A 24807-nucleotide genomic window follows, 5' to 3' on the forward strand; every position below is an offset into this window, starting at 1 on the left:
TAACGTCTTTATAAATAAAACCAAGTTTCATAACCAAAAATAATGCTTTTTGACACACAGAAGCGCAACTTTAAAAAAAAAAAACTGTAAACTTTATTGGCTGTAATGCCATTGCACTCAATACCTGAATATATTACGAACATTAAATATTAAGCAAAAAAAAAAAGTAGGAAAAGCCTTTTTCTTATTTTTTTCCCTTTTCAACAGCTTAGTAGATGTCCCCTATTTCTTATGTGGTAGTGCAATGTTCATTTTGATGTCCAAATTTCGATTTAGTTTTAGTCACTCTTTTGACTAAGATGTCATTTTAGTTTTAGTCATCTGAATTGTTTTAGTAATATTTTAGTCAATTAATATAGTGTTACTTTACAATGAATGCAATAAATTAAAAAGAGGAAAAAATGTACCTGCTAAAACCCTCTTGACTTATGCAAATACCATTTTGCTTCCTCTTCCAATGCCTTGCCCACTTCCTCCTGGTTCTAACTAATGGTTATTGAGCACATTGGTTAACCAATAGCTGGGCAGGATAGTGCAGGCTGCAATGCAGTCAGATTTATTGAATGCTGCTTAAGCTCTGCTAGAAAATGTTGTCTTTTTTTTTTTTTTTTTGGCTTCATTTGAATGCACTTTGCCACAAACTTTCACAGGTGTCTCCTGATCTTGGATTAGTGTATAATGTAATCATATTAAATGCAGTTGCTGGCACTTTTCTATGTTCTGTCATCATTGAAATGCAATTATATTTAATGCTAGCAAAGGTCGAGACACTTCTTAGGAGTCAGACTTGCCAGGACATTAACCAGTCAGAGCTGGAGCTTTTCAGCCAATCTTTTCAGTTGATAATGGATGTAAATATGTGCTGACTCCTAGATTTAACGTGATTATGAAGCTTCAAATTTTTTTTTTTTATAATACATGTCATACTTGCCTGCTCTGAATGGTCTTTGCACAAAGCAACCCTGGTCCTCCTCTTCTTGGTTCCCCTGCCAGTGCTCCTTGCTCTCTCCAAAAGCCCACCCCCTAGCAGAGTACCTGCATAGAAAACCACTTTCTATGGGGCACTTGTGGGCTTGCTCCCAAACCACCCTGGCAGCTCAGCCCCGCACTCAACCCCCCCCCCCCCCCCACCTGCTAATCAAGGAATTAGATTTTGTGGATAATATAGATTCTTAGGGTCCCCCCAGGCAGGTCAGAGTGCGTGCAGACCGCTGGTCCGTGCTAGGTCAGCTGCAGCATATAGCCCCACTGGGCGGGGGCTGGCCTGCGAGTTAAACGTCTCGCGAGGACGCATACGAACTGGCTTTGGCCTGAGTTGCAGCGTTTCCTCCTGGCTGACAGCACTCACATTTTCGATGAAGCGGTGCCCACCCTGTTCTTGGGGTGGTAAGTAGCTGTCCCCCCCTCTACCCCTGGAGGGTTTTGGGGTAGAAGTGGGCCCCTCCCTGGGATGGTCGGACCCCTGGGTTCCCCTCCCCTCCCCCCCTCCCCCAGCCCCTTTAAAATTGTGAGGTGATGAGCTGGCTTTGCCACCGGCTCTTAAGGGGGGTTGGTTGTAGTTGCTGCTGAACGTTTTTCCTGGGTGTGCAAAGGGGGGATTGAGCAGGGTTCCCTGCCATCTGGGGGTTGGTGACTAGGACAAAGATGTCCTCTGGGTTCCCTGCAGCGGTTATTGGAAATGGGGACAGCAGATGTTTTTACCACTCTCCTCACGTGGCCGGATCTGGCCAAAAATTTAAGCCGTGGCTTTCTATCTACTCGTCGGAACCTATGTGAGGCGGCTCCTGTGAGGATGACTGAAGTCACTGCCTCCCGTTTGGGCATCCACCTTGGCCTCCGCTGCCCCTGGATGGTCAGATCCGCTGGGGCTCGCGTCCTGGTGGCCGGCGCCTTCAAAAATTTAGTCCGCGTCCTCCTAGGCTGCCGTCTGTGGCCTACTATGCCATGCGGCCAAGTCAAGCGCTGCAGTGCGGGTAGCGGAAACCCCCACTCTTCCTTTGGGCATCTGCCGGGCTGAGGATCCGTGCAATTGTGGCTGGGCCCCCACAAACATTTAGGCCACATCTTGCAGCCTGCAGGGCCATATGGTCAGCTTGGCACCTCCCTTGAATCGGGTAGCGCTGTGGCGGCACTTCATATTTAATGACAGTCTTGCCGCCATTTTTGTGTGGGGCACCTGCCTTGTTTAAGCGAGGGTACCCTGCCTGCGTGTCTACGTCACGGCGAGCAGCCCCCTTTTTGGCACCCACAGGCCCTCCAAAGAGGCGAGGGTGTTCCTCTTTCCGCTTACCTTGACAACATTGTCGCAAAACTGTGGGGTTGTCCAAAACGCAGTGGTTGCTAGATGTTTTTTGCTTGCAGTAGCCTTATGAGGATTTACTGCATAAAAGGTGGACGGTCCCACCTGTAGTGCACTCGCCAGTTTTCAGTTCAAATTGAACCTTCATCCCAGTTAATGAGTCCCTGACCTTTACAGATCCAGCCAATAAGAGGGCGGATGCTCTGGCCCGTCATATGTGCACTGTGGCTGGTTCAGCAATTAGGCTGGGGATTACTATTGCCCTGGTGTCGCAAACTCGGAGTGGATGAGGCTTTTACTCCGGGACCTAGAGGGAGAATAGCTTCTCCCTGCCTTAGCTGAGCTGGCGGACCGGTTGGTCCAGGATTTACAGTTGGTCTGTGATGCCTCTTTGGATGCGGCTCCTTTGATTTCTAGGCTGTCTGTATCCGCCATGGTCCTTCGGCGTATTGTCTGACTGAAATGCTGATCTGCGGACTAGACTTCTAAGAAGGCCTTATCTGATCGCCTGTTTGGAGCTTCCTTGGGTGACATCGTTAAGGGTCTCACGGGGGGAAAGAGTACTCTTCTTCTGCAGGCTACCTAGGGCAAGGAGCCCCGTCGTAGACATGGGCCATTTTCCTAGGCTCCTAAGTGGCCTCTTCATCTCTCAGGATCTCAAGACAAGGGATCAAAAGTCAGGGCCTCCACCAGGGGTTGCAAGAGGACCTGGTCTGGGAAGCCATGAGCAGGTTCTTCCAGACCTGCGGACAAGGCTGCCTCTGCATAAAGGGGCACCCTCACCCATATCTGGGGTGGAGGGTACCATCCAGGGCCAGGTATCGGGTTTTGGTGGTCTTTTTTCCCAAGGACCTTTGGCCACACACTCTGGTGCCTACCTTTTTCTTCAGGGTGTCCTATATTTGGTTCCTTCAGTGCCGGCTCCGTTGCTGCCCTGGAATCTTAATGTGGTGCTTTCAGCCCCACTGAAGCTTCTCTTTAAAAAATATTAAGGAGATTTCCCTACTTACGCTGCCCAAAAGGTGGCCTTTTTTGATGGCTATCACCTCTGCATGCAGGGTGTCGGAACTGATGGCGTTATCCTGTCGTTCACCTTATGGTGCTTTGCCGCTGTCCCGTCATTCCTTCCTAAGGTGGTCTCTGACTGTCATTTGAATAAAGACATTGTGTTGCCTTCCCTGTGTCCCAGGCCTAAATATCTGAAGGAAATTGTCTTGCATGTCTTGGGTGTGGTCCGGGCAATTAGGGTGTACCTGGCAGCTACTGAGTCTTTTAGGAAGTCAGATTCTTTATTTTGCGCTCATGGACGGACCTCACAAAGGGTTGTCCACTTTTTCTGCGTCCATTTCCAGATGGATCAGACAGTGGTTCAGGTCTATTGCATTAGGGGGTCAGGTTCCTCCTTTCCCTGTTTAGGCACACTCTACTAGGACTTCTCCTGAGTGTCTCCTGAGCTTTCCGTCTTCAAGTGTCAGTGATGCAGGATTGCAAGGCGGACACCTGGTCCTCGGTGTACACTTCTTCTAGTTGTGTTGGCATCTGTGGATGCTTCTTTTGGCCACAAGGTTTTGCTGGCTGCTGTTGAGAGGACCTGGTCCTCCTTTGAAGGTTTATAGTTTTTCAGGTGAGCTCCAGTTGTTTATGGTTGAGCTCTGTTACCTGGCTGGCTATGGTTAGCCTTGTGAATTTTTTTCTGATGTTTGACCACCCCTCTTGTTAAACACTGCTTTGGGACGGCCCAATGGATAAGAAGAATCAGGAGCTGTGTCTGTCAATGAACGAAAGAGAAAATGGGATTTAGACTTACCGTAAAATTCATTTCTCTGATCATTGACGGACATAGCACCCACCCCTCTGGAGTTGGCGTTCTCCTGACACTGCTTGTAACAAAACTGAGTGCCTATAGCTGAGAGTGGGTGTATACCCCCTGGGACTGCCCATGGGTGTAGTCAAGCTTTTTCCTCCCTAGTGTCCTACTCCTATAGGGGGCAGAATAACCCAATGGTTAAGAAGAATAAGGAGCTGTGTCCGTCAATGAACATCAGAGAAATGGATTTTACAGTAAGTCAAAAATACAATTTTTGCCTATAGTTCTACGTTAAGGTAAAAAAAAAAAAAACCTTTAGGCTTTAGAACCACTTTAGATGTATCTAAACCTAAGAAAAAAGCGTAGAACATTGCAATTTCGATGTGGTGGCTGTGTTCATTTTCCTATTTCAGGCTTTTTATTGTATTTTACCTGGTGATCCTGCTAGTAATACACTTCCTTCAGAGTGACCATGCTCACTCACCATCTGTATTAATGGAAAGCATTGTCACCCTAGGCTCCTCTCTCCAGGTCTGGACTACAAAACACAGCCTCCTTTCCTCATCTACATAGCATGGGGGGAGGGGGTTTTGTAGTTCGTAGATGAACTTGGCAGGGCTGAAAACACTGCTGAGAATTCATGTGCAGCACAGTCAGGCGCTCACTTGCTTTTTGGCAGTTTTCTCTTCTTATTTATTTATATTTTGTACATGTGGCATTTTTAAAACTAAACCCATTGATCTTTAAGAGCCGGTTCACACTGGGGCGTCTTGTCAGGCGACTTGGTCGCCTGACAAGTCGCCGTGGGTCGCCTGCCATAGATTAGCACAGGACCCGTTCTAATAGGAGCGACACAAGTTGCTCGGACTTAGAAAAAGGCTCCTGTACTACTTTGGGGTGACCTGGAGCGACTTGCATTGACTTCAATGATATGAAGTCCGTGCATGTCGCTCCGAGGTCGCGGTGCGCGCTGTGCACCGTGACTTCACAGGTCGCCCCGGTAAGTCGGGTCGCCTCAGTGTGAACCGGCTCTAACAGTTTCCTGTGAATAACTGTCACAGCTGATTAAAAACCAGTCCCCATAGAAAGAGATTATGGGAAAAGGGGATTTTTGGGTGCCTAAAAAGTAGTAATTCCATAGTACAATATATAAAAAAAAATATCAAATTTTATTTATACAAAGTTTAAAACACATTTCATAAAGGCATGCTGTACCAACACTATAATTATATAGTATAACCGTTTTGTGCAACAATGCGTGATATGATGTATATGGATCAACACGTTTCGCCTAGTCAAAGCTGCTTGTGCTATTAATTAGGCAAACTGTCAAGGTATCAAATGGCCCGTGTCATAATTGATCACATGCGCAGCACCATGGCCACTGCCGATCAGAGACTAAGATGGCCGCTTCCTTGGCTGTAAAGAATAGGGGCGTTTAGTTCCTAACACCTGAACAGCAGCCGCGTGCATATGTGGCAGCACGGTGGTTTGCTTTGTGCTGTGCTGCCACATGTATGCCTAGAGGTAGTGTCACTGTTTTGTTCTTGGAGCATGTAGGGTGGGAGCGCTCCCACCACTGTGATCCAAGCTTGTCACTGTAACAGATCCCCAATACTTGGACCAAGTATTTCTGTCTTAGGTCCTCAATCTCAAGTGATGCAGTCCTGGGCCCTCAATTCCCCCCATACATCAGCCTCCAGCTTGATAAAGGTTAAAACAAATGACACTTTTATTTACCAACTCACTTGCAATATATATCCAGTAATTAACATACCTGGCCATCTGGACAGACACAGGTGAATGAGACTGCAACATTATCATAATTAATACAACAAACAACAAACCCAAAACCTAGCCGAATACACATTTCACCTCTAAACAGATAAAAGCAGGAGACATAGGCTTTCAGACAGCCCGTCTCCATATACAACACACCTTAGTAGAACTGTCAATACACATCCCCCCAGTATACCAAAGCTGAGTCTTATGTCATTAGCATCTGTCTAGTCTCTCATGGTGTGAAGTCCTTTGCAGCTTAGGCCCAAAGTCTGTGGTGCTTGGGGTGACAGGGACTTGAATTCAAAGTAACAGTACTCCAAGGGTCCCCCCTGCATACACCCCCAACCAGAGCCGTGCTCCCCTACAAGCCAGGGCCATAGTCTGTGGGCAGGAGGCTGGCCTCCACACTCCTCCAGTAGCCCCCAGCGAACGTTCCAGCAAATGGGCGTTCATCAGTCACCAACAGTTTTTGGTCACTGTTTAAAATCCGAAGCCAGTAGCATAGGCTTCTGATCACTTGACCACTGTGGCAGTAATGACATGATTGGGAAGCCAAGGAAATGCCTCCAGAGTGTGGATGCCCTTAAGGCTGGGTTCACACTTGATTCGCTTGCGGCTTACAGCAGGGGGCCCAAACTTTTGCCTGAATTTCGACCTGAAACGGAGCCAAAGACGCAGAAGACCCCTGTGCAATTCTCTCTACAGCCCCTCATGGAGATGTGTGAACCGACTCCATTAAGGCCGGTCACAGTCTCCTGTCATGCAAATTGAATGCGAGGGGAAACCCGCGTCCAATTAGCATTAGCCTAAAGGTTTCGCTCCTGGCGGGGGAGGGGTTAAAGCAAAAATGTCTTTGTATTTTAATGTACCAAAAATGTTTTACCTAGATATACATTTCAATATATAATTTACAAGCCCTTTTAACTGTGTAGCTGTGTTTTCTGTGCTCCTTTTTAACCGTTCATGGATTTTACCCGGCAGCTTTGAAAAGGGTATAATCAAGTTCTGTTCCAGGTTTTTTTTTGCTGGCAGTCCTTTTTTTTTTACATTTTTTTTTTTTTTCTTTAGATGCACACAGGAGATAATGACGGGTTACCAACTAATCCTCACCTATCCACTAGCCCCCCAGTGACCTGCTCTGCTGAATCCTGCCCTGTACCACAGTCTCCTTCAGAGGACGTACTACCCCCATCTGTGGAAACCCCCAGCGATTCTTCAGCCTCCACCCCAGGTCAGAATCGGAAGGTGCACTCAGCATTCTGATTTAAAAATTTTTTTTTTTTATATGTTCTCTCTGATTTCTCTGTAGTGCAAGATGAGAATCCACCCACAGAGCAAACAAAGGAACTTCAAGAAGTTGGGAATAGTGAGATGCCAGACTCCCAGCCTGGAGAGGAAGGAACAGAAAAAATGGAGAGGTCAGCGCTACGCTTCTATGTATAGTTAGAAGATCATTTCTTTAACCACTTAAGCCCCGGAAGATTTTACCCCCTTCCTGACCAGGGGGTATTTTGCTATTCGGCACTGCGTGACTTTAACGGACAATTGCGCGGTTGTGCGATGCTGTACCTAAACGAATTTGACGTCCTTTTTTTTCCCACAAACAGAGCTTTCTTTCAGCGGTATTTGATCACCTGTGCAATTTTTTTTTTTTTTTTTGATCATTCGCTATAAACAAAAAAAAGCGTCAATTTTTTATATGAAATTCCCCCAAAAAAATGTAAAAATCAAAATGTTTTAACATTTTAGGCCAATTTGTTTTATGCTACATATTTTTGATAAAAAAAAATCGCAAAAAGCGTATTTTGATTGGTTTGTGCAAAAGTTATTGCGTTTACTAACTAAGGGAAAGATTTTTGTCTTTTTTTTTTTTGCTGGACTGCGACATTGCGGCGGACAGATCGGACCAGTGACATTACTACAGTAATCAGTGCTATACATATGCACTGTTACTGTAAAATGACACTGGCAGTGAAGGGGTTAACTTTATCTGAGAAGGAGGGGTGGTGTGTGTCCCTAGGGGCGTGATTCTAACTGTGATTGGCTGTGGCTTGAGGTGTAGGAACAGTGATCAACGGTCCTACATAGTAGAACCGTATGATCACTGTTCTTACACAGGGGAGAATGACAGACGGCTTGTTTACATCAGCCTCCTGCCTTTCTCCCGCTTTTAACGGACGATCGCGAGTGCCCGGCGGACATGGGCTCTGCCAGGCACACGCGCGGGGGGGTCCGTGACGGAGCGGGAGCGCGCCTCCGGCGGCGCGCGCTCGCTAGAGCCTCACAGGCTAGTGACGTACGTCACTTTGCCTGTGAGGGGCTGACTGCCGCAGTATATGTACTTGCGGCGGTCGGCAAGTGGTTAACACCGCGTGGCCGCATCATTTATTCAGAGTTCTGTAAGTGAATGAACTGGAAGTATTGTTGGCCTTTCTGGCTGATTCAGGGGCGTAACTACAGGGGTTGCAGGGGTTGCAATCGCAACCGGGCCCCATGCTCAAGGGGGCCCATGTGGCTCCCCTGTACACCTGAATAGGAGGGGCAGCGGGGGCAGCATGTAGAGAAATCACTGTCCTCCTTTTTTCCTTCCGTAGCTGCAGGAGGAAAATGGAGGAGATTGGTTCCTCTGTACGCTGCCCCCCCGCCACTTCTCCTATCCAGTTCACTTGTGTTCTGCTGTCTCTGGGCCCCTGTGTGCTCCCCTGGTCCCCCCCCCCCCTTCTGTGCTGCCCCCCCCCCCCTTCAGAATGCTCCCTTCCCTCTCCTGCCGGCTGCTGCAGGGGATGTGTCATAATAGAGAACCAGGAAGGGGTCGGTAAATATGTAATTTACAAGCTCCTTCCTTTTCTGAATGGACAGAGTCATAGTCAGTGACATTGTCAAAAAATTTAATAAAATGATAAAAATAATACAATTAAAATACCACAAAAAAAAAAAAAAAGAAACTGCTGACACCAGCGGGTGAACTTCCAGGATCGCAAAGGTCACACTTGCGACAGGGCCCTGGCATTCCACCGCCGTGGGTAGGCCCCAAGATGGCAGGAAGGGGGCCCACTGCAGAACTTGTGAAAGGGTCCCACTGCGGGACCGTAATAAAGGGCCCAGCAACTAGAGTAAAGGGCCCCAGGGGTCCAGGGGGCCCTTCATGGTTTCTTGCACCGGGGCCCTGAAGGTTCTAGTTACGCCTCTGGGCTGATTGCTTGTAGTTCTCCATGAATTGCGAGGACACTGGTGATCTCCTAGTCCATTGGTTCTTCCTGCCAGTAAGTAACTGCCTTCCCGGGAAGATAGTGTACTAATAGTCTGCAGGATTCAGGCTTTGCACCTGCAATCTGCTGATTGTGGGTAAAGTGCCTTACTGGCTGCAGAGTAAAAACAAAATAATGCACATTTTATTTTATTTTTTACCTGCAAAAAGATATGCATTTATTATTTTTTATTTTTTGTAAACTTAGCCTGTAAAGTGTATGTATAGCCAAAGCTTCAAAAGTAGATTTCCCCTTGATTTGGAGAGATCTCCTCTTGCTTAAAAAGTTGTCGCTGTAACAGGTATCCCTGTTGGAAAATTTCTCCTCCCCTGCTGATCCAGGGACTCAATCTTCGATTTAACATCACTTCTGTTCTGAAGACAATGGTTACCAGAAGAAATTTTCTGCCCCAGTAGGGACAGAAAAAGTAGTACAGTAATCCCCCGCTACATCGCGGTTCAGTTTTTGCGGTCCCGGTAATTCGCGTTTTTTTTTGTAATGTTATTTTACTATATAAATCATTAAAAATGAAAGATTTTTGTGTTTTTCATAGCTCTTGCTCTGTCTCTAAGTATCTTTTATGTGTTTAAATGAGTTTCTATTGTTTTAAAAGTGTGTTTAAAGACCTTAAAATGCTTCTACACGTACAGTGACAGTAAAAAAATCATGCCTACAATGCATTTTAATAGGGTTTTTCTATTTCGCGGAATTTCACTTTTCGCGGCTGGGTCCGGAACGTAACCCCCGCAATGGAGGGGGGTTTACTGTAAAGACTTTTTGTGGGTTTTAATATTTTTTCACAATAAATAAAAAATAAAAAAAGCTAAAAAAAAAAATGGCCTTTACATTTACTTATGTGGAACTCCAAAACAAAATTTTTTTTTCTTTTGCTAGAGTGTTAAAGGATTAGGTCCTTACATGTTGCCCTCTTTTTGGGGGAAAAAATGTTTTCTTCCTTGGTGGCAATCAGTACTGTTTTGAGTGGAACGTCCTGAGCACTTCCTCTGTAAATTCCTTTTTGATATATTCATTAGACAACCAGTGCCATTTTCTTCCAGCTGCCATCTTCTAGCTGTTTTTTTTTAAATCAAAGTCATAGTAACACACAGTTTTTAACCCTTTAACCTTCCTAGCGGTATTCCCCAGCGTGGCTCGGGGTTACATTTCAGAGCCAAAAGCGGTAACCCCAAGCCACACTCGGGGTACCGCCAGAAGCATCGCTGGATCCTGTAAAAGAGGTTTCTTACCTTGTCACCGGGATCCAGCGATGTGTCTCGCGGCGGATCTTCCTCCCGATCGTCTCCGTGCCCCGGCTTCCGTCTCCTGCGACATTACGTTCGCAGGGGGGGTGGAACCGGCGGCAAATTCAAATGTAAAAACACACCAAACACACTGATACCATTCAAAATTAAAAAAAAAATCACATTAGTTTGCCCCCCAGTGCCCTTTCCTGCAGTTTTACTGTACTTTTTATGTAAATATCATATATATATATATATATATATATATATATATATATATATATATATATATAATATATGTGTGTGTGTGTGTGTGTATGTATATATAATATATATAATATATAATGTATACAGTTGGTTTGGGCTGCTCGTTCACAAGAATTATATGCAAAATAATGGTACCGCTTTCAGCACCCAAAATCCAAGAGAATCATACCACCAGGGAGGTTAACGTGTCTTAAACTGCGGTATAACTCTTTATTACCACCATAACCTTTGTGCTGGTATTTGCCCTTGGTGCAGAAATATGCCGATGCAGAAGCATCGGTAAAATCACGAAAGCTGAACTCCAGCCAGGAGGATTGCAGTACTATTAACAAGTTACTTGCCGCCTTGTGTGTTCATTCATTTTTGCAGTCCATGTTAGAAGAATTTTGTATCTGATATGCAGGTCCTTCATTCCTTCTCTTTATGCTTTTATTTATACGACCAGGAGCCATTGTTTTCTTCCTATAGAGAAATGGCTTACTGTTGCATATCCTCCTAGTTGTAAGATGTACAGCAGGGGTGTTGGACTCAATTTCATCGTGGACCACATCAGCAGTATGGTTGCCCTCAAAGGGCAGTTTGTATCTTTGGTGCGCTACGTACAGAATGCACAGTTCAGGATTGCGCTACGTGCCGGGTTCAGGGGTGCGTTATGTACAGTGTGCAACCCCAACTCCTCCCCTCAAAGCTTCATTGCATCCTTTCTCTCTCCTACCTGGCCCAGCTCTACCATTTCCTTGTGTAGATGGCTCTAGTACCACCCTGTGTAGGCAGCTTTGCCTCGCCTTGCAGGGAAATGGTTCTCTCTCTCTCTGATTCTGTAGGTATGCCCCTTCTGTGCCCCACCATGAGTGCATGCAGGGATCTGTTAAACCTGAGAGCCACTGAGGGCAAAGCTGTTCCTTGTAAACACAGAAGACTTTTGTGACAGCAGGGCCAGATTTATCCTGCAGGCCTTGTGTTTTGACATTTTGTGATGTACAGGGTGAAAAAAGTGTGATTATGGCCCCTTTCACACTTGTGCAACTTGTCCTGCAACTTGAGACTGCAAAGTCATATGACAAGTCATACTCCAGGAGTTCCATTGAGTACCGTTAATATCTGCGCGACTTCAAAGCAGTCCCTGCACTATTTTGATGCATTTTGAGGTCCATAGCCCAGGATTACTCAGGCATTGCTTCAAGTCGACTCAAAATCTCGCAACTTTTAGATCGCACAAGTGTGAAAGGGGCCTTTGTCACACTTCCTTCTGTGGGTGTATAAGAACTCACCCAAGCTCGACCGCAATAAAAGGATAATGGGCTGTGTGTCAGTGCTCTGGCTATCCTGTCCAATATGAATCCATAGAAATCAAAAGCCAGTACATGATTGCTTCTTATGAAATTTTATTTTGCACTGAAGCAGTTATAACAGCTAACGCATTTCGACCTAAGCCTTCCTCATAGCTTCTGTGGGCGTGTTTTGAATGGCGCCACATCCATTTGGCAAGCTATGCTTATAGCTGCTTTCTTCAGCACAGCACTGTCCCTCGCACTTTCCCAGCACATCGTGCATTCCTATGAAATTATCTGAAATAATGCAACTAGTGCAGTTGTGATGTGCAGCATCAGCATATGTCCTTCCCGGGTGCTTGGAAAAAGAGCATTTTTTTGCTAGAAATTAAAATCTTTCAAATAGTAAGGACATGTTTTTAAAAATTTTTACTGCGGGGAGGTTAGTTCAGAATGCAGAGATAGTATTGCTATGTATTAACTGGGTTATGGGGGGTGCCAGTGTCCAAGCAAACTGGGTTATGGGGGGTGCCAGTGTCCAAGCAGCTACGTCGGCAGCCAGGGTGACCACACTGCAGTGATTTTACTGTAGAATTAAGAGCCCCCCTTTCCAAAGAAGTGCCTATTCATTGGTTCTACTGGTATAGTTAGCCTGCGTCACATGATGTAAAGTTTGACCTCAGTTCTGCTATAATGATAGATTTGTTGGTGCAGGGGGTTGCCTAGTTTATTCAGAATTCACTTTATCTACAAACGTATGGTTTTAATTTAATGGAAGATGACCTGAACGTAGTTCTAAGCTGTGTTTTCCTATTATAGGGTACTGCAGAAGTTGGAACAGAAGCAGGAGCAGAAAAAGAAAGAGGAACAGGAGGTGGGAAGGTCATATATAAATTGTTTAATTTTAGTTTTCCCTCTTCCCAGCAATGCCATGGACAGATTACCAGGCTTCAGCCTTCGTGTATGTGAATGAAAAGGGTGTGAAAACCACACAATGACACATAGACACATAACATAGCATAATATAGCATTAAGAAGCATAGCTCCATTGTCTTAAAATGAGTTGAATTTTTCTTTTCCCCTGTCAGAAGTGACGCAAATTGGCCAGGCTAGGACAGATCTGCTTTCATGCCTAGCGTGGTCATTTTAAAATCTAATTTAGGATCACCAAGGTATAACACAACCCATAAAAGTCATTTTATTTTTGGGGTAATCTATACACTTTAAACACAGTAGAACACTCTTAAAACAATGTATCTGAACATCTCACTTTATCACAAAAATATATATTTTTTGTTTTATAGGAAAGTAAGCAGAGCTATGGAAATTTCCTTTTTGCCCTGGGACAATTTTGAGTCCAGAACTGCTGGTGCACATCAGATACAAGTTATTACAGGGCCTTTTGTTCCAAATTCCATACAAGCTTGTTGCCCATCATCAATGCATTGTATGGAAACATTGGCTTCTGTGGAATAGGTCTTGAGGAACCCCAGGAAATTATAACTAGTCAGGTTATGTTGGGGTGTGCTTAAAGGAACTAAAAAGCCCTCTTCTAAACTAGCACCAAGCACAGTACTGATTTGGATGACAATGTTGATTGAACTCTATGGGTAGTGCAGTTTCGCATATAACACAGCTTATAGGGTCTGTGTTTGTTCATGTCAGAACTGCTTCCCATACAAGTCAGTAGGAAGACTTGAAACTGGGTGATGCAACCTTAGATGAAGTCCACTGTAGGCCAATTGTGCTGAAGTGACACCTGAATGATCTCAGAAACGTCTCACACTGATGTCGAATGCAATTGTCAAGCACAATAAAGCGATCTACATTTGTATATTAGAGAGAGGAGTCCACCCTTTTTTTCCTCATTAAGAGAATAGGGGTAGGAAAATGGGGGGATTTGAAAGTTCCAGGCATGAATACACAAGTATAAAATTTAGAAAGATTTTATTAGTATACCAAATGTTAAAAACAAACATCAAATTTAACAATACATTTCTCCAAATGGTGTGTCTAAGCACAATCCTAACAGGTGTGGGTAATTCTGTATCTACGCGTTTCGCCCAAAACGCACGGGCTTCTTCAGGATACGAAACAGTTGAATTAATACCACTTCAATCGTTCACATAATTCATCAAAACCTGGAGGATGAAATTACCACCAGATGTGATTATCCAAAGTTGGGACCATCAAAAAGTATTTATAAAATCAGTGCAGTAGATCAACGGCTTGTTGATCGCGGGCTGTGTGTGAGGGCGGCTGCACTGGCTTGTCAGGAAGACGGTTAGTGGTTTGATATCTTAGCCTGGGCTCTCCTTTCATATGGGACTATTTGGCTCTATTGCTACCTATGGCTTATTGTCGATCTCTGAACCCAATCTAATTCAATCGATTGCTCACGGAAGGGCTTTTTTTAAGTCCTTTTTTGTTTTTTTGCTTCACTGATTCTTCTAAATCTTCCGTTCTAGGAAATTCCTCACTAGTTTATTTGCGATCAAAAGTTATCTACTGCACTGATTTTATAAATCCTTTTTGGTGGACCCGACTTTGGATAATCGCATCTGGTGGCAATTTCATCCTCCAGGTTTTGATGAATTATGTTAACGATTGAAGTGGTATTAATTCAACTGTTTTGAATCCTGAAGAAGCCCCTGCGTTTGGGCGAAATGCATCGATCCAGAATTACCCACACCTGTTACAATTGATTGTGCCTAGTCAGACACACCATTTGGAGAAATGTATTGTTAAATTTAATGCTTGTTTTTAACATTTGGTATACTAATAAAATCTTTCTAAATTTTATACTTGTGTATTCATGCCTGGCACTTTCAAAATCCCCCTATTTTCCTACCCCTATTTCTCTTAACGGGGAAAAATGGGTGGACTCCTCTCTCCATTACCTAACTATTGATGGATAGTGCCTTGGCATGAAATTGATTATTATATTGATGTTACAGAATCTCTCCCCTTTTTCCCCTTTCATACATTTGTATATTGACACTAGCCCTTTGCTGAACCGAGGCTGATGCATGTGAATAGGACCTGTGCTACCCATCTGCATAAGGCCCCTTTCACGGGACTCTTCCGTTTTTCAAGTGGACCCGATCAGACGATCCATCCATTCCCATGGACCTGTGGATGTAAACTGACTTGTGTCTATTTACACCCACCTACCTCTAATCTGATCTGCCAAAAACAAACCGAAGGGGATCCGTTCTCCTCTGTGTAGGCGAATTGGAGGTGTTCAAATGTAAAGGGATAATGGAGTCCGCTTACACCCAACCGTCCATACGGCAGAGCGGGCTGTGTCCGTGTCCGCTCCTTCATAAAGTGGGCAGACACGACCTGTTATCCACACGCTATGCTCTGATCCGCAGGGAATCTGTGAGCGGATCCTCTGCTCATCGGAACAGTCTGCCTCACCTGTCAGGTACCTTTTAGAAGGCTCTATTACTTTTTATTTAAAGCTATTCTCCAGCTTTAGTTTCAGTTTAAATAGTTTGTTCATGCCGAGCTAGCCCTAATGAACTATTTCTCTCACTAACGTGCTGCTGCTGGGTGTGCTGTATAAACTGTATGTAGCTGAGGCTACATACAGTATACAGCACTGTGTTCCGGGGTGCAAAATGAGGCATTCCTTTCTCACAAATCATAGAACGGAACAAAATAGCATCTGTCTGAGTGGTGCTTAGCCATTCATAGGCAATCAATGAATGCAAAGCTTCCTCCAATTGGCTGAGTTGGTGATTGTAACACCATCAGCCCGCCTCTCTGAAGATTCGTTTTAAACGAAACCCAGATCAGCCACTGTTATTACCCATTCGCATGGGTCCTTTTTCAAAGTAACATTATGACAAAATATGCAAGTCGACAAAGGCACTAAAGGCAAAAAATTGGGAGGTTTTTTTTTCTATGTCTCATTCTTTCTCTGTACTATGCTTTTATCAGAACTCAAAACGCATGACATAGCTAGTAATAGTCAAACGCAACAGGAATTGTTTTGTAATGTTGAAGATGTTTCAAGGTTTAATCAAGCCACTTCTTTAGGCCCCTTTCACACAGGTGGTCTGTTCAGATCCGCCTGTCTGTTTTTTTTTTTTGGCGGATCTGAACAGATGCCTCATGTATCTATGCGGCATCGGATGTCAGCGGAGACGTGTCCGCTGACATCCGATCCGTCAAATCTGGACAGATGGAAACCCTATTTTCCATCCGTCCAGGGGATCGGATGAGAACAGATAGACGGTCCGTTCCCATCCGATTCCCCCATAGAGATGCATGAGGACCTGACAACTGTGTCTCCGCACATTGCTGTCATCCTCCTGCTCAGTGGCGGATCGATACCCCGCTGAGAAAAACGGGGTCCGTCGGACGGACTCCGTGTGTGAAAGAGCCCTAAGGCCCCTTTCACACTTATGCAACGCGATTTTGAAAGCAATGGCTATTGCTATGGCTCAAAACGCAATCAAATCGTGGCAAAGTAGTGCAGGAAGTACTTTGAAGTCGGTGCGACTTCAAAACGCACTGATATGAATGGGGCTCATTGAAAATAATGGAAAACGACTTGTCATGCGATTTTGCGGTCCAAAATCGCGGGACAAGTCGCACTAGTGTGAAAGGGGCCTTAGTTCCAAATGTGTCAGTAATATACCCCAGTAATATACCCCAGTATTTATAAACACACAGGTAGCTCAGTTTAATTCAATTGCTATAGAATGTGGCAAGGAAGATTGCCTAAGGACAGAATGTGAGGTGAGCGTTTGTGGAACCAGCCTGTTTTAGTTTCATATTCCAATCCCATGGTAACATGCAGTCTGCAATATGTGCTATTCCTGTGATTTACGTGCCTGAAGGTGTGAATTGTCCAGAAACCAGGAAGCAACTGAAGAAATGTAAAAAAAAATAAAAAAAGTAAATATATTATACCTTCCTATCTATTTACGATTGCTAGCTGCATAGGGATTACAAATAGTTAAGTAGTAAGCTGTAAAATCATTATAAAAAAATGGTCCCTGTGCAGGTTACTGTCATAATGTGCTAGTATACATCACATATTAGCACATTATGACAGACTTGCCAATAAACTGTATTAGCATATGGCGATTGCATGCTGAAAATATGGTCAGCATTTTCTTCACAAATGTAAGGTACTGTCCCGCTGTCACACCCTAGCAGAGCTTATTCCTGGCGATTTGAAGCATGTTTTGCAAGCTTTTAACATGTTTTAAGCTTCAGAAGCTTGTTTCTTGGGCTGGATAAGGGGAAGAGAGCAATACTATAGGAACTGGGGAAAGAGGAATGTTTCATATCCCACATTTTACAGGCGTTCCCATTGAAATCTATGGAAAAAGAAAAAAAAAAACTTGTACTTTTGAGTGTGAACAGGGACAAATAGAAAGGATGGGCTTCTGCGTAGTTAAGAAAACGAGCATAAAAATTCTCAAATGTGAGTAGGGGGGGGGGTTGCAGATTTGTTTTATCCATTACTTGTCTGTCCCTCGTTAGATTGACCATAGCTTTAAATAACCATTGGAGGTTCTCTTGGTGTTTTGTTGGTGGTGCTGGTGTTTACAGTGCAGCTTTGTTGTTTAAAGTTGCTAAACTTTTTTGTGTTAATGCAGAAGGAAATTAAACGAGAAATTGAGAGAAGGAAGGTGGGCAAGGAGATGCTTGATTATAAGCGGAAGCATGAGGATGACCAGGCACGGCGGGCACTTGAGGAGAGGAATAAGGAGAAGGCAGAGGATAAAGCTGCCAGAGACCGCATCCGACAACAGATAGCACAGGTGAGTGCTTTTGTAACTGTTTCCTGGTTTAATGGCTTGCTGCTCCACCCACATTACATTTACTAGAGGTGGTTAGCACAACCAGGCACCCCGACATGCCTGTACATCAATGTGTTTTTCCTGGTTTTTGGGCGCACGTGAAAACAGCGCAAGTTTGTCAGCAGGTTACAGCCAATGATTATGGTTGTATACCTGGTAATGGGCTGTGGCCAATCACAGCACAAAAGGAGAGAAACCCAGCCAGATAAGGGAGTACAAAAAGCACACATACACTTGTTCGGCACACAATCAACCCCTTGATTGCACTCCTGGTTACCCCTGTCACCCAGCCAGTGTCAGTGTACAGTATTATCACTGTATTAATGTCACAAGTGACGTGAGTTAGTGCCTCTCCCAGCCAGTGTCAATGCTAGATTGTCCTCCACACTATACGCTTTGGGGGGGGGGGGGAAACCTCTGGGGGAATCGAGAATGAAGAAAGATCTGGGAGTCTTAGTAGATGATGGACTAAGCAATAGCATGCAAGCTGCAGCTGCCAAAGCTGGCAGAATATTAGCATGCATAATTAGGGGATATATTCCAGAGATAAAACTATAATCCTACCACTTTATAAAACACTGGTCCAACCACATCTGGAGTACTCTGTCCAGTTCTGGTCACCAATCCTCAAAGGATGTGGCTGGATTTGGAAAGAGTCCAAAGAAGGGCAACTAAGCTAATTGGGTGATTGGAGGACCTAAATTATGAGGAGCGTTTACAAGCGCTCGATTTATTCTCCTTAGAGAAGAGACACCTGAGAGGGGACATGATAGCGATTTACAAATACTTCAACGGTGAGCATGAAAAAAAAAAAAAACATACAAATGCGATTAGAGAAGAAGAGATTTAACCTCAGGCTACGCAAAGGGTTTTTTACAGTAAGGGCAATAAGATTGTGGAACTCTCTTCCACAAATGGTGGTAACTGCGGATAGTATGGCTACTTTTAAAAGACTCTTGGACGTACGTCTCCCAAGATCGAAACATTCAGGGGTATGGGAAATTAATACATCCACACACACCTAAATGGGTTGAACTGGATGGACTATTGTCTGTCTTCAACCTCAACTACTATGTAACTATCACAGTCGCACTGTAAGTCACTGATCACCGCCATTACTAGTATAGTGTCTATACGGATTATTATCAGTAGTGGCCCCAAAAACGCAGTGTTAGCAGGATCAGCCCCTGATCACTGCCTGCACTTGCGACATGTGGTAGAATACATTTTTGGCCTACATTTTAGGAGAAATTTGATGTTATTGGATATGTTTTAGAACAAAAAGTAGAAAATATTTTTTTTTTTTTTAATTTTCGTTTTATATATCAAAAACAAAAAGGAAAAAACCCCAGCTGTGATCAAAGAACAAGAGAGACTTATTTGTGTGAAAAAAATGGTATAAATTTGGATGCAGTGTTGCATGACCGAGCAATTGCCAGTTAAAGTAGCAGTGCTGAATAGCAAAAAATGGTCTGGTCATGCAGGTGGTCAAAGGTGCAGTACCAACGTAATCTACATGGACCTAAACTGTTAGTAGAATCTCCCCCCCCCCCCCCCCCCCATTTATCTGAGTGAAAAAATAAGAATGTAACCATCATCAGACCACATACTCTGCTTCACCTGCATGACCCTTTTGGATATATGCTTTTATCATTGCTATCTTTGGAGTTAATATATGTATTTCCAATCTCCAAAGGATCGTGCTGACCGTGCAGCTCGCTATGCAAAGAATAAGGAAGAACATGACGCAATAAAAGCAGCAGAATTGCAAGCAAGACAGGCAGAGATGGAAGCCAGAAGGGATGCAGCACAGAAAGAGAAGAGGTGATCCGTTTTTTTCCTCGTGTGTAGCTGTACTAATAAAACTGTGTGCATGGTAATTGTCTGCTCTTGGGTCTATTCACTGCGTAAAGCTATGTACACACAGGCTTTTTTTTTTTTTTTTTGTTAAACCCACCTATATGATGTTAGTACAGCAATCTCCCCGTTGAACTATTGTGTTCTGACACCCCCCCCCCCCCCCCCGCCAGATCACACAGGTCAGCGCTGACAGCCATCGGCTCATCTGATGCCGATACGCAGCTGTTTTTACAGCATTCCCGTTCGTCAGAAGCCGAACGTTTGGCCGGCTTCAGTCGGACAGACTGCTGTACACATGGGCCAGTACCGGCTGATATTCGGCCCATGTGTACCAGACTTAACTGAGCAGATGCTTCCCATGCAGTTCATTGAACCATTCAGGAAGTGCACCATTTAGATTACATGGGGGTTAGTGTGTCATGTCATACGCTATCTCCAGACATCTGTGCAGATATGTGCTACTTGGAGAGGGTTTTACTTGTAGCCAGAGTACAGTAATGGAGGATATGTTCAGAAATGTGCATGTGTGAATAATCCTAAACATACTGTTTTTGCTTCTCAGGACCATTGCCAGGATACAGTTCAGAATTCCTGATGGTTCTTCGCTTACAAACCAGTTCCCATCAGAAGCCCCACTGGAAGAGGCACGGCAGTTTGCTGCACAGGTTTGTCTCTAGTCTTAGTCGTTGATATTGCAGAATGAGACCATTATGCTGTATTTGCAGGATCTGACTGATTTGATCAGTAACTCCTACTTGCTGTGCTAAGGCAAACTCGAATACACACTCCTATCATTGAGGTCTGCTTATTACATTCCTAACCGTTTCTGGTTCTGTAGACAGCGAAAATCTCACTACACCTGTAAGCGCTTTCCTTATTGTTTATGGCAGCAAGATATGGCTATAGGACTGTGATATGAGCTGAGAAGAGCCATTTGTATGTGATACATATACAATCACATGGCAGTGTGTGATCCCCGAATAGGAGTCCTGTTTATGTATGCAGTATATGTTAGAATTACTAACATTTGGCTCCTGATTCAGTACAGCTTGAAGTCGTTTTCAGCCTGGTTCTAACGTCCTCTTTTTTTTTTTTTTTGCGTCTGGGAAAAAAATTAAAGGTGCGAAGGGCATTGCCCTTTTTATGTAAACAAAATGGTTGAAATTATTTCTCACGATCACTTAAACAATAGTGTAATTAAAGCAGATCTTCGGCAGCCCCCCACCTGCTTACTAGTTGGCACATTTCTGATACTGACCCACACAGAAGATCCAGCATTGTCCCGCAGAGATCCTCTTGTATTCTGCCACCTCTCGGTCTCACACCACCATGTTGATTGCGACATCAAAAGGCCCATTGGCTCTTCCTGGTGCACCTCTCGATGCGGCGCTAGGCCCACCCCTCCTCCTCTCTGATGGAAGCCTGATGCGCATATCCCAGGAGTCAAAGGGAGGACAGTGCATGTCCTTCGCCTAGACCAGTGGTCTCCAAACTTGGGCCAGGGGCCAGGCGCAGCCCTCTGCCTGGGATCCTTGGGACACTATTCCTCCAACTGACACCAACAGTGGTACTCTATTCCTTCCACTGACTCCAATGATGGGACACTGTTCCTTCTCCCACTGACTCGTATGATGGGACACTGTTCCTTCTCCCACTGACTCGTATGATGGGACACTGTTCCTTCTCCCACTGACTCCAATGATGGGACACTGTTCCTTCTCCCACTGACTCCAATAATGGGACACTGTTCCTTCTCCCACTGACTCCAATGATGGGACGTCAATGATGGGACACTGTTCCTCCTCACAAGCCATATATTATAACCTATAAGGTAGCGCAGGATATCGCACACTTTTTGTCATACTTGGGCTCCTGTGAAAATCGACTCCTCCCTTACAGGGGCCTTGGAGCCCCATTCCCACTCTCTCTATGCAGGCAGTGCTCAAGTTCTGGCAGTCCACTGTGCCTAAATGCACTGCCAAAGCCCCTCAGTGGTCCCCCCACACCCCATTTTGCTTTAATCCAACCCTTCCAGAGTTCCAATCGATCCCCAATCCGATTGTCTGGGCATTCATTGGCATCAAGACACTTGGCAATATTTGTGCTCAAGGTGTTCTGGTAACGTTTGACAGCCTAAAAAATCGCTTTAGTCTCATTTCTTTAGATCCTTACAGCTCTGTCATGCCTATCATTCTCAAGTTTGAAGCCTCCCCAATCCTTATAGCAGCTTCTGATGTTGAGAAAATACAGGTGCATCTCAAAAAATGTGAATCTCATTAAAAAGTTAATTTTATTTCAGTAATTCAATTCAAAAAGTGAAACTTCTATATATTCTATACAGAGCCTTGAAAAGTATCCATACCCCATGAAGTTTTCCACATTTTGTAATGTTACAACCAAAAAGGTAAATGGATTTTGTTGGGATTTTATGTGATAGACCAACATAAAGTGGCACATAATTGTGAAGTGGAAGGAAATGATAAATATTTTTCCATATCCTTTACAAATATCCTAAAAAGCGTGGTGTGGATTTGTATTCAGCCCCCCCCCTCTTTTGATACCCCTAACTAGAATATAGTGGTACCATTGCCTTCAGAACTAACCTATTTAGTAGAGTCCACCTGTGTGTTATTGTATTTCAGTATGAATACAGCTGTTCTGTGAAGCCCTCAGAAGTTTGTTAGAGAACCCTAGTAAACAAATGGCATCATGAAGGCCAAGGAACACACCAAATAGGTCAGGGATAAAGTTGTAGAGCAGTTTAAAGCAGGGTTAGGTTAAAAAAAAAATTATCCCAAGCTTTGAACATCTCAAGGACCACTGTTCAATCCATCATCCGAAAATGGAAAGAGTATGGCACAACTGCAAATCTACCAAGACATGGCTGTCCACCTAAACTGACAGGCCGGGCAAGGAGAGCATTAAGCAGCCCAGAGGCCAATGGTAACTCTGGAGGAGCTGTAGCGATCCACAATTCAGGTGGGAGAATCTGTCCACACGATAACTATTGGTCGTGCACTCCAAAAATCTGGCCTTAATGGAAGAGTGGCAAGAATAAAGCTATTGTTGAAAGAAAGCAATTATAAAACCTGTTTGCAGTTAGCGAGAAGCCATGTGGGGGACACAGCAAATGTGTGAAAGAAGGTGCTTTGCTCAGATGAGACCAAAATCAAACTTTTTGGCCTAAAAGCAAAATGCTATGTGTGGCAGAAAAACTTAACACTGCACATCACCCTGAACAACCATCCCCACCGTGAAACATGGTGGTGGCAGCATGATGTTGTGGGGATGCTTTTCTTCAGCAGGGACAGAATAGCTGGTCCGAGTTGATGGAGCCAAATACAGAGCAATCTTAGAAGAAAACCTGTTGGAGACTGCCAAAGACTTGAGACTGGGGCGGAGGTTCACCTTCCAGCAGGACAATGACCCTAAACATACAGCCAGAGCTACAATTGAATGGTTTAGATCAAAGCATATTCATTAGAATGGCCCAGTCAAAGTCCAGACCTAAATCCAGTTGAGAATCTGTGGCAACACTTGAATTGCTGTGCACAGACGCTCCCCATTGATTCTGACAGAGCTTGAACTATTTTGCAAAGAAGAATGTGCAACAATGTCCCTCTCTAGGTGTGCAAAGCTGGTAGAGACGTCCCCAAAAAGACTTGCAGCTGTAAATGCAGGGGAAGGTGGTTCTACAAAGTATTGACTCAGGGGGGCTGAATACAAATGCACGCCACACTTTCAGATATTTATTTGTGAAAAATTTGGAAAACCTTTTATCATTTTCCTTCCACTTCACAATCATGTGCCATTTTGTGTTGAACACAAAAAGAAAAAAACTCCAGCTTTTTCCTCCTCAAAACAATCGATACATTGGGCATGTGAATGGATCACAACCCCACTGTCAGTTTGTGTGTAACTTACCTCCTTTAGCAGTATACAGCAGGTTTCTGTGTCTGTGATGTCACTCCTGTCTGAATGTCAAAGTTCTCTGGCTCCCTGTTTCCTTTTTCCAGGCCTAATACTACATGTCCCATGATCCTTTGAGACTGTAGCTTCAAGATGGGCTATTGGAGTCACTTGTACCAGTTCTGGGAGTTGATGTGGGTGGGTCCTAGGGTTACTGTGGGTGTTTCTGGGTCTTTGTGTGGGTGGTGAAAGGTGTAAATGTCATTGCTATCTTGAAGCATGCCAAAGAATAAATGCTTACTGCAAGACTACAGAGGTAGGGATATTGGAGGTTATTATGCAGGTGTTTCCTTCATATGAATAAATCATTTCACAGAAAGCAGGGCTCTGGGAGGGTGGGATCTGAGGGATGGGACTTCCCCCTGTTCACACTGGTTGGCATATTTACCTGGGAAGGACTGCATTCTAAATGTGGTCCATTCAATCCTGCCCAGCAGCAGCACAGCTAGCTTCCATGACGTGTATGAAGGTGTTTCCTCCTTGAACAATTCTTTGCTCTGTGAGGTGAGACTCTTCCTGTAGGCGTGACTGGGCAGCATTGAATGCTAATTAGGATGCCACCGACCATCAGAGTTTTGAAGGAAGTTACATCATTTGCTGAGTCTGAAAGACTAAAAAGGGGTCCTGTTACAGACACTAGCTGCTGTGGAAGGGACAGTCTTATCAGCATGATATACAGTGTCACATGATACAAAGCCACAAATAAACCCAAAATATCAGGGGATCTGCAGAGAACTGAGCAACATGGTACACAGGTATGTGCTATGCTGAGATTGATCATTCCATTCAGTTATCCTTTAAAGCTGAAATCCAACTCTTTTCACTATAAGTTCTCCTTTTGGAACATGTTACCTGTTCCACCCATTTTTAGGGTGGAAAATGTAACACGTTTTTGCAACTCTCCGCCTGATCCCACCCTCTGTTACAATGGGCGGGTATCTTCTCCCTGCACCCGCTGAATTAGCATAAGAGTGTGGGTGTGTGGGGCGCCAACCAAACAGGGGTGCCAACCAAACAGTGGCGTCATTCATTCAGAGTTCTGTGACTAGATGATTATAAATACCGTTGGCGGGGGGGGCGTGGCTTGGACCCGATCTGATATGGCCGCCTGACTCTGAGCTCCTGCACTGAGGGGTCTGATTTTGCCTTCTCTGAGCCCTTTCCCTGCGCCTACCACAGCCTGAGACATGGGGAGCAAAGCCAGGAGCTCTTCTGCCACCCGAGTGGGCACTTCAAGA

General features: G+C 44.5%; 1 protein-coding gene across 1 annotated transcript in view; it reads left to right on the plus strand.

Moving 5' to 3' along the window:
• The window catches only part of UBXN4 (UBX domain protein 4), a 62513-nt gene that overhangs the window by 21407 nt on the left and 16299 nt on the right, over nt 1-24807 (plus strand). Inside the window, exons 5-10 of the mRNA XM_082261955.1 lie at nt 6957-7119; nt 7198-7306; nt 12735-12789; nt 17537-17701; nt 19437-19564; nt 20163-20265. Of these exons, the coding sequence (XP_082118081.1) occupies nt 6957-7119; nt 7198-7306; nt 12735-12789; nt 17537-17701; nt 19437-19564; nt 20163-20265 (723 nt within the window). The remainder of the gene's footprint in view (nt 1-6956; nt 7120-7197; nt 7307-12734; nt 12790-17536; nt 17702-19436; nt 19565-20162; nt 20266-24807) is intronic.

This window comes from Pelophylax lessonae (genome assembly GCF_965119305.1).
Source record: "Pelophylax lessonae genome assembly, chromosome: 6".
NCBI lineage: Eukaryota > Metazoa > Chordata > Amphibia > Anura > Ranidae > Pelophylax > Pelophylax lessonae.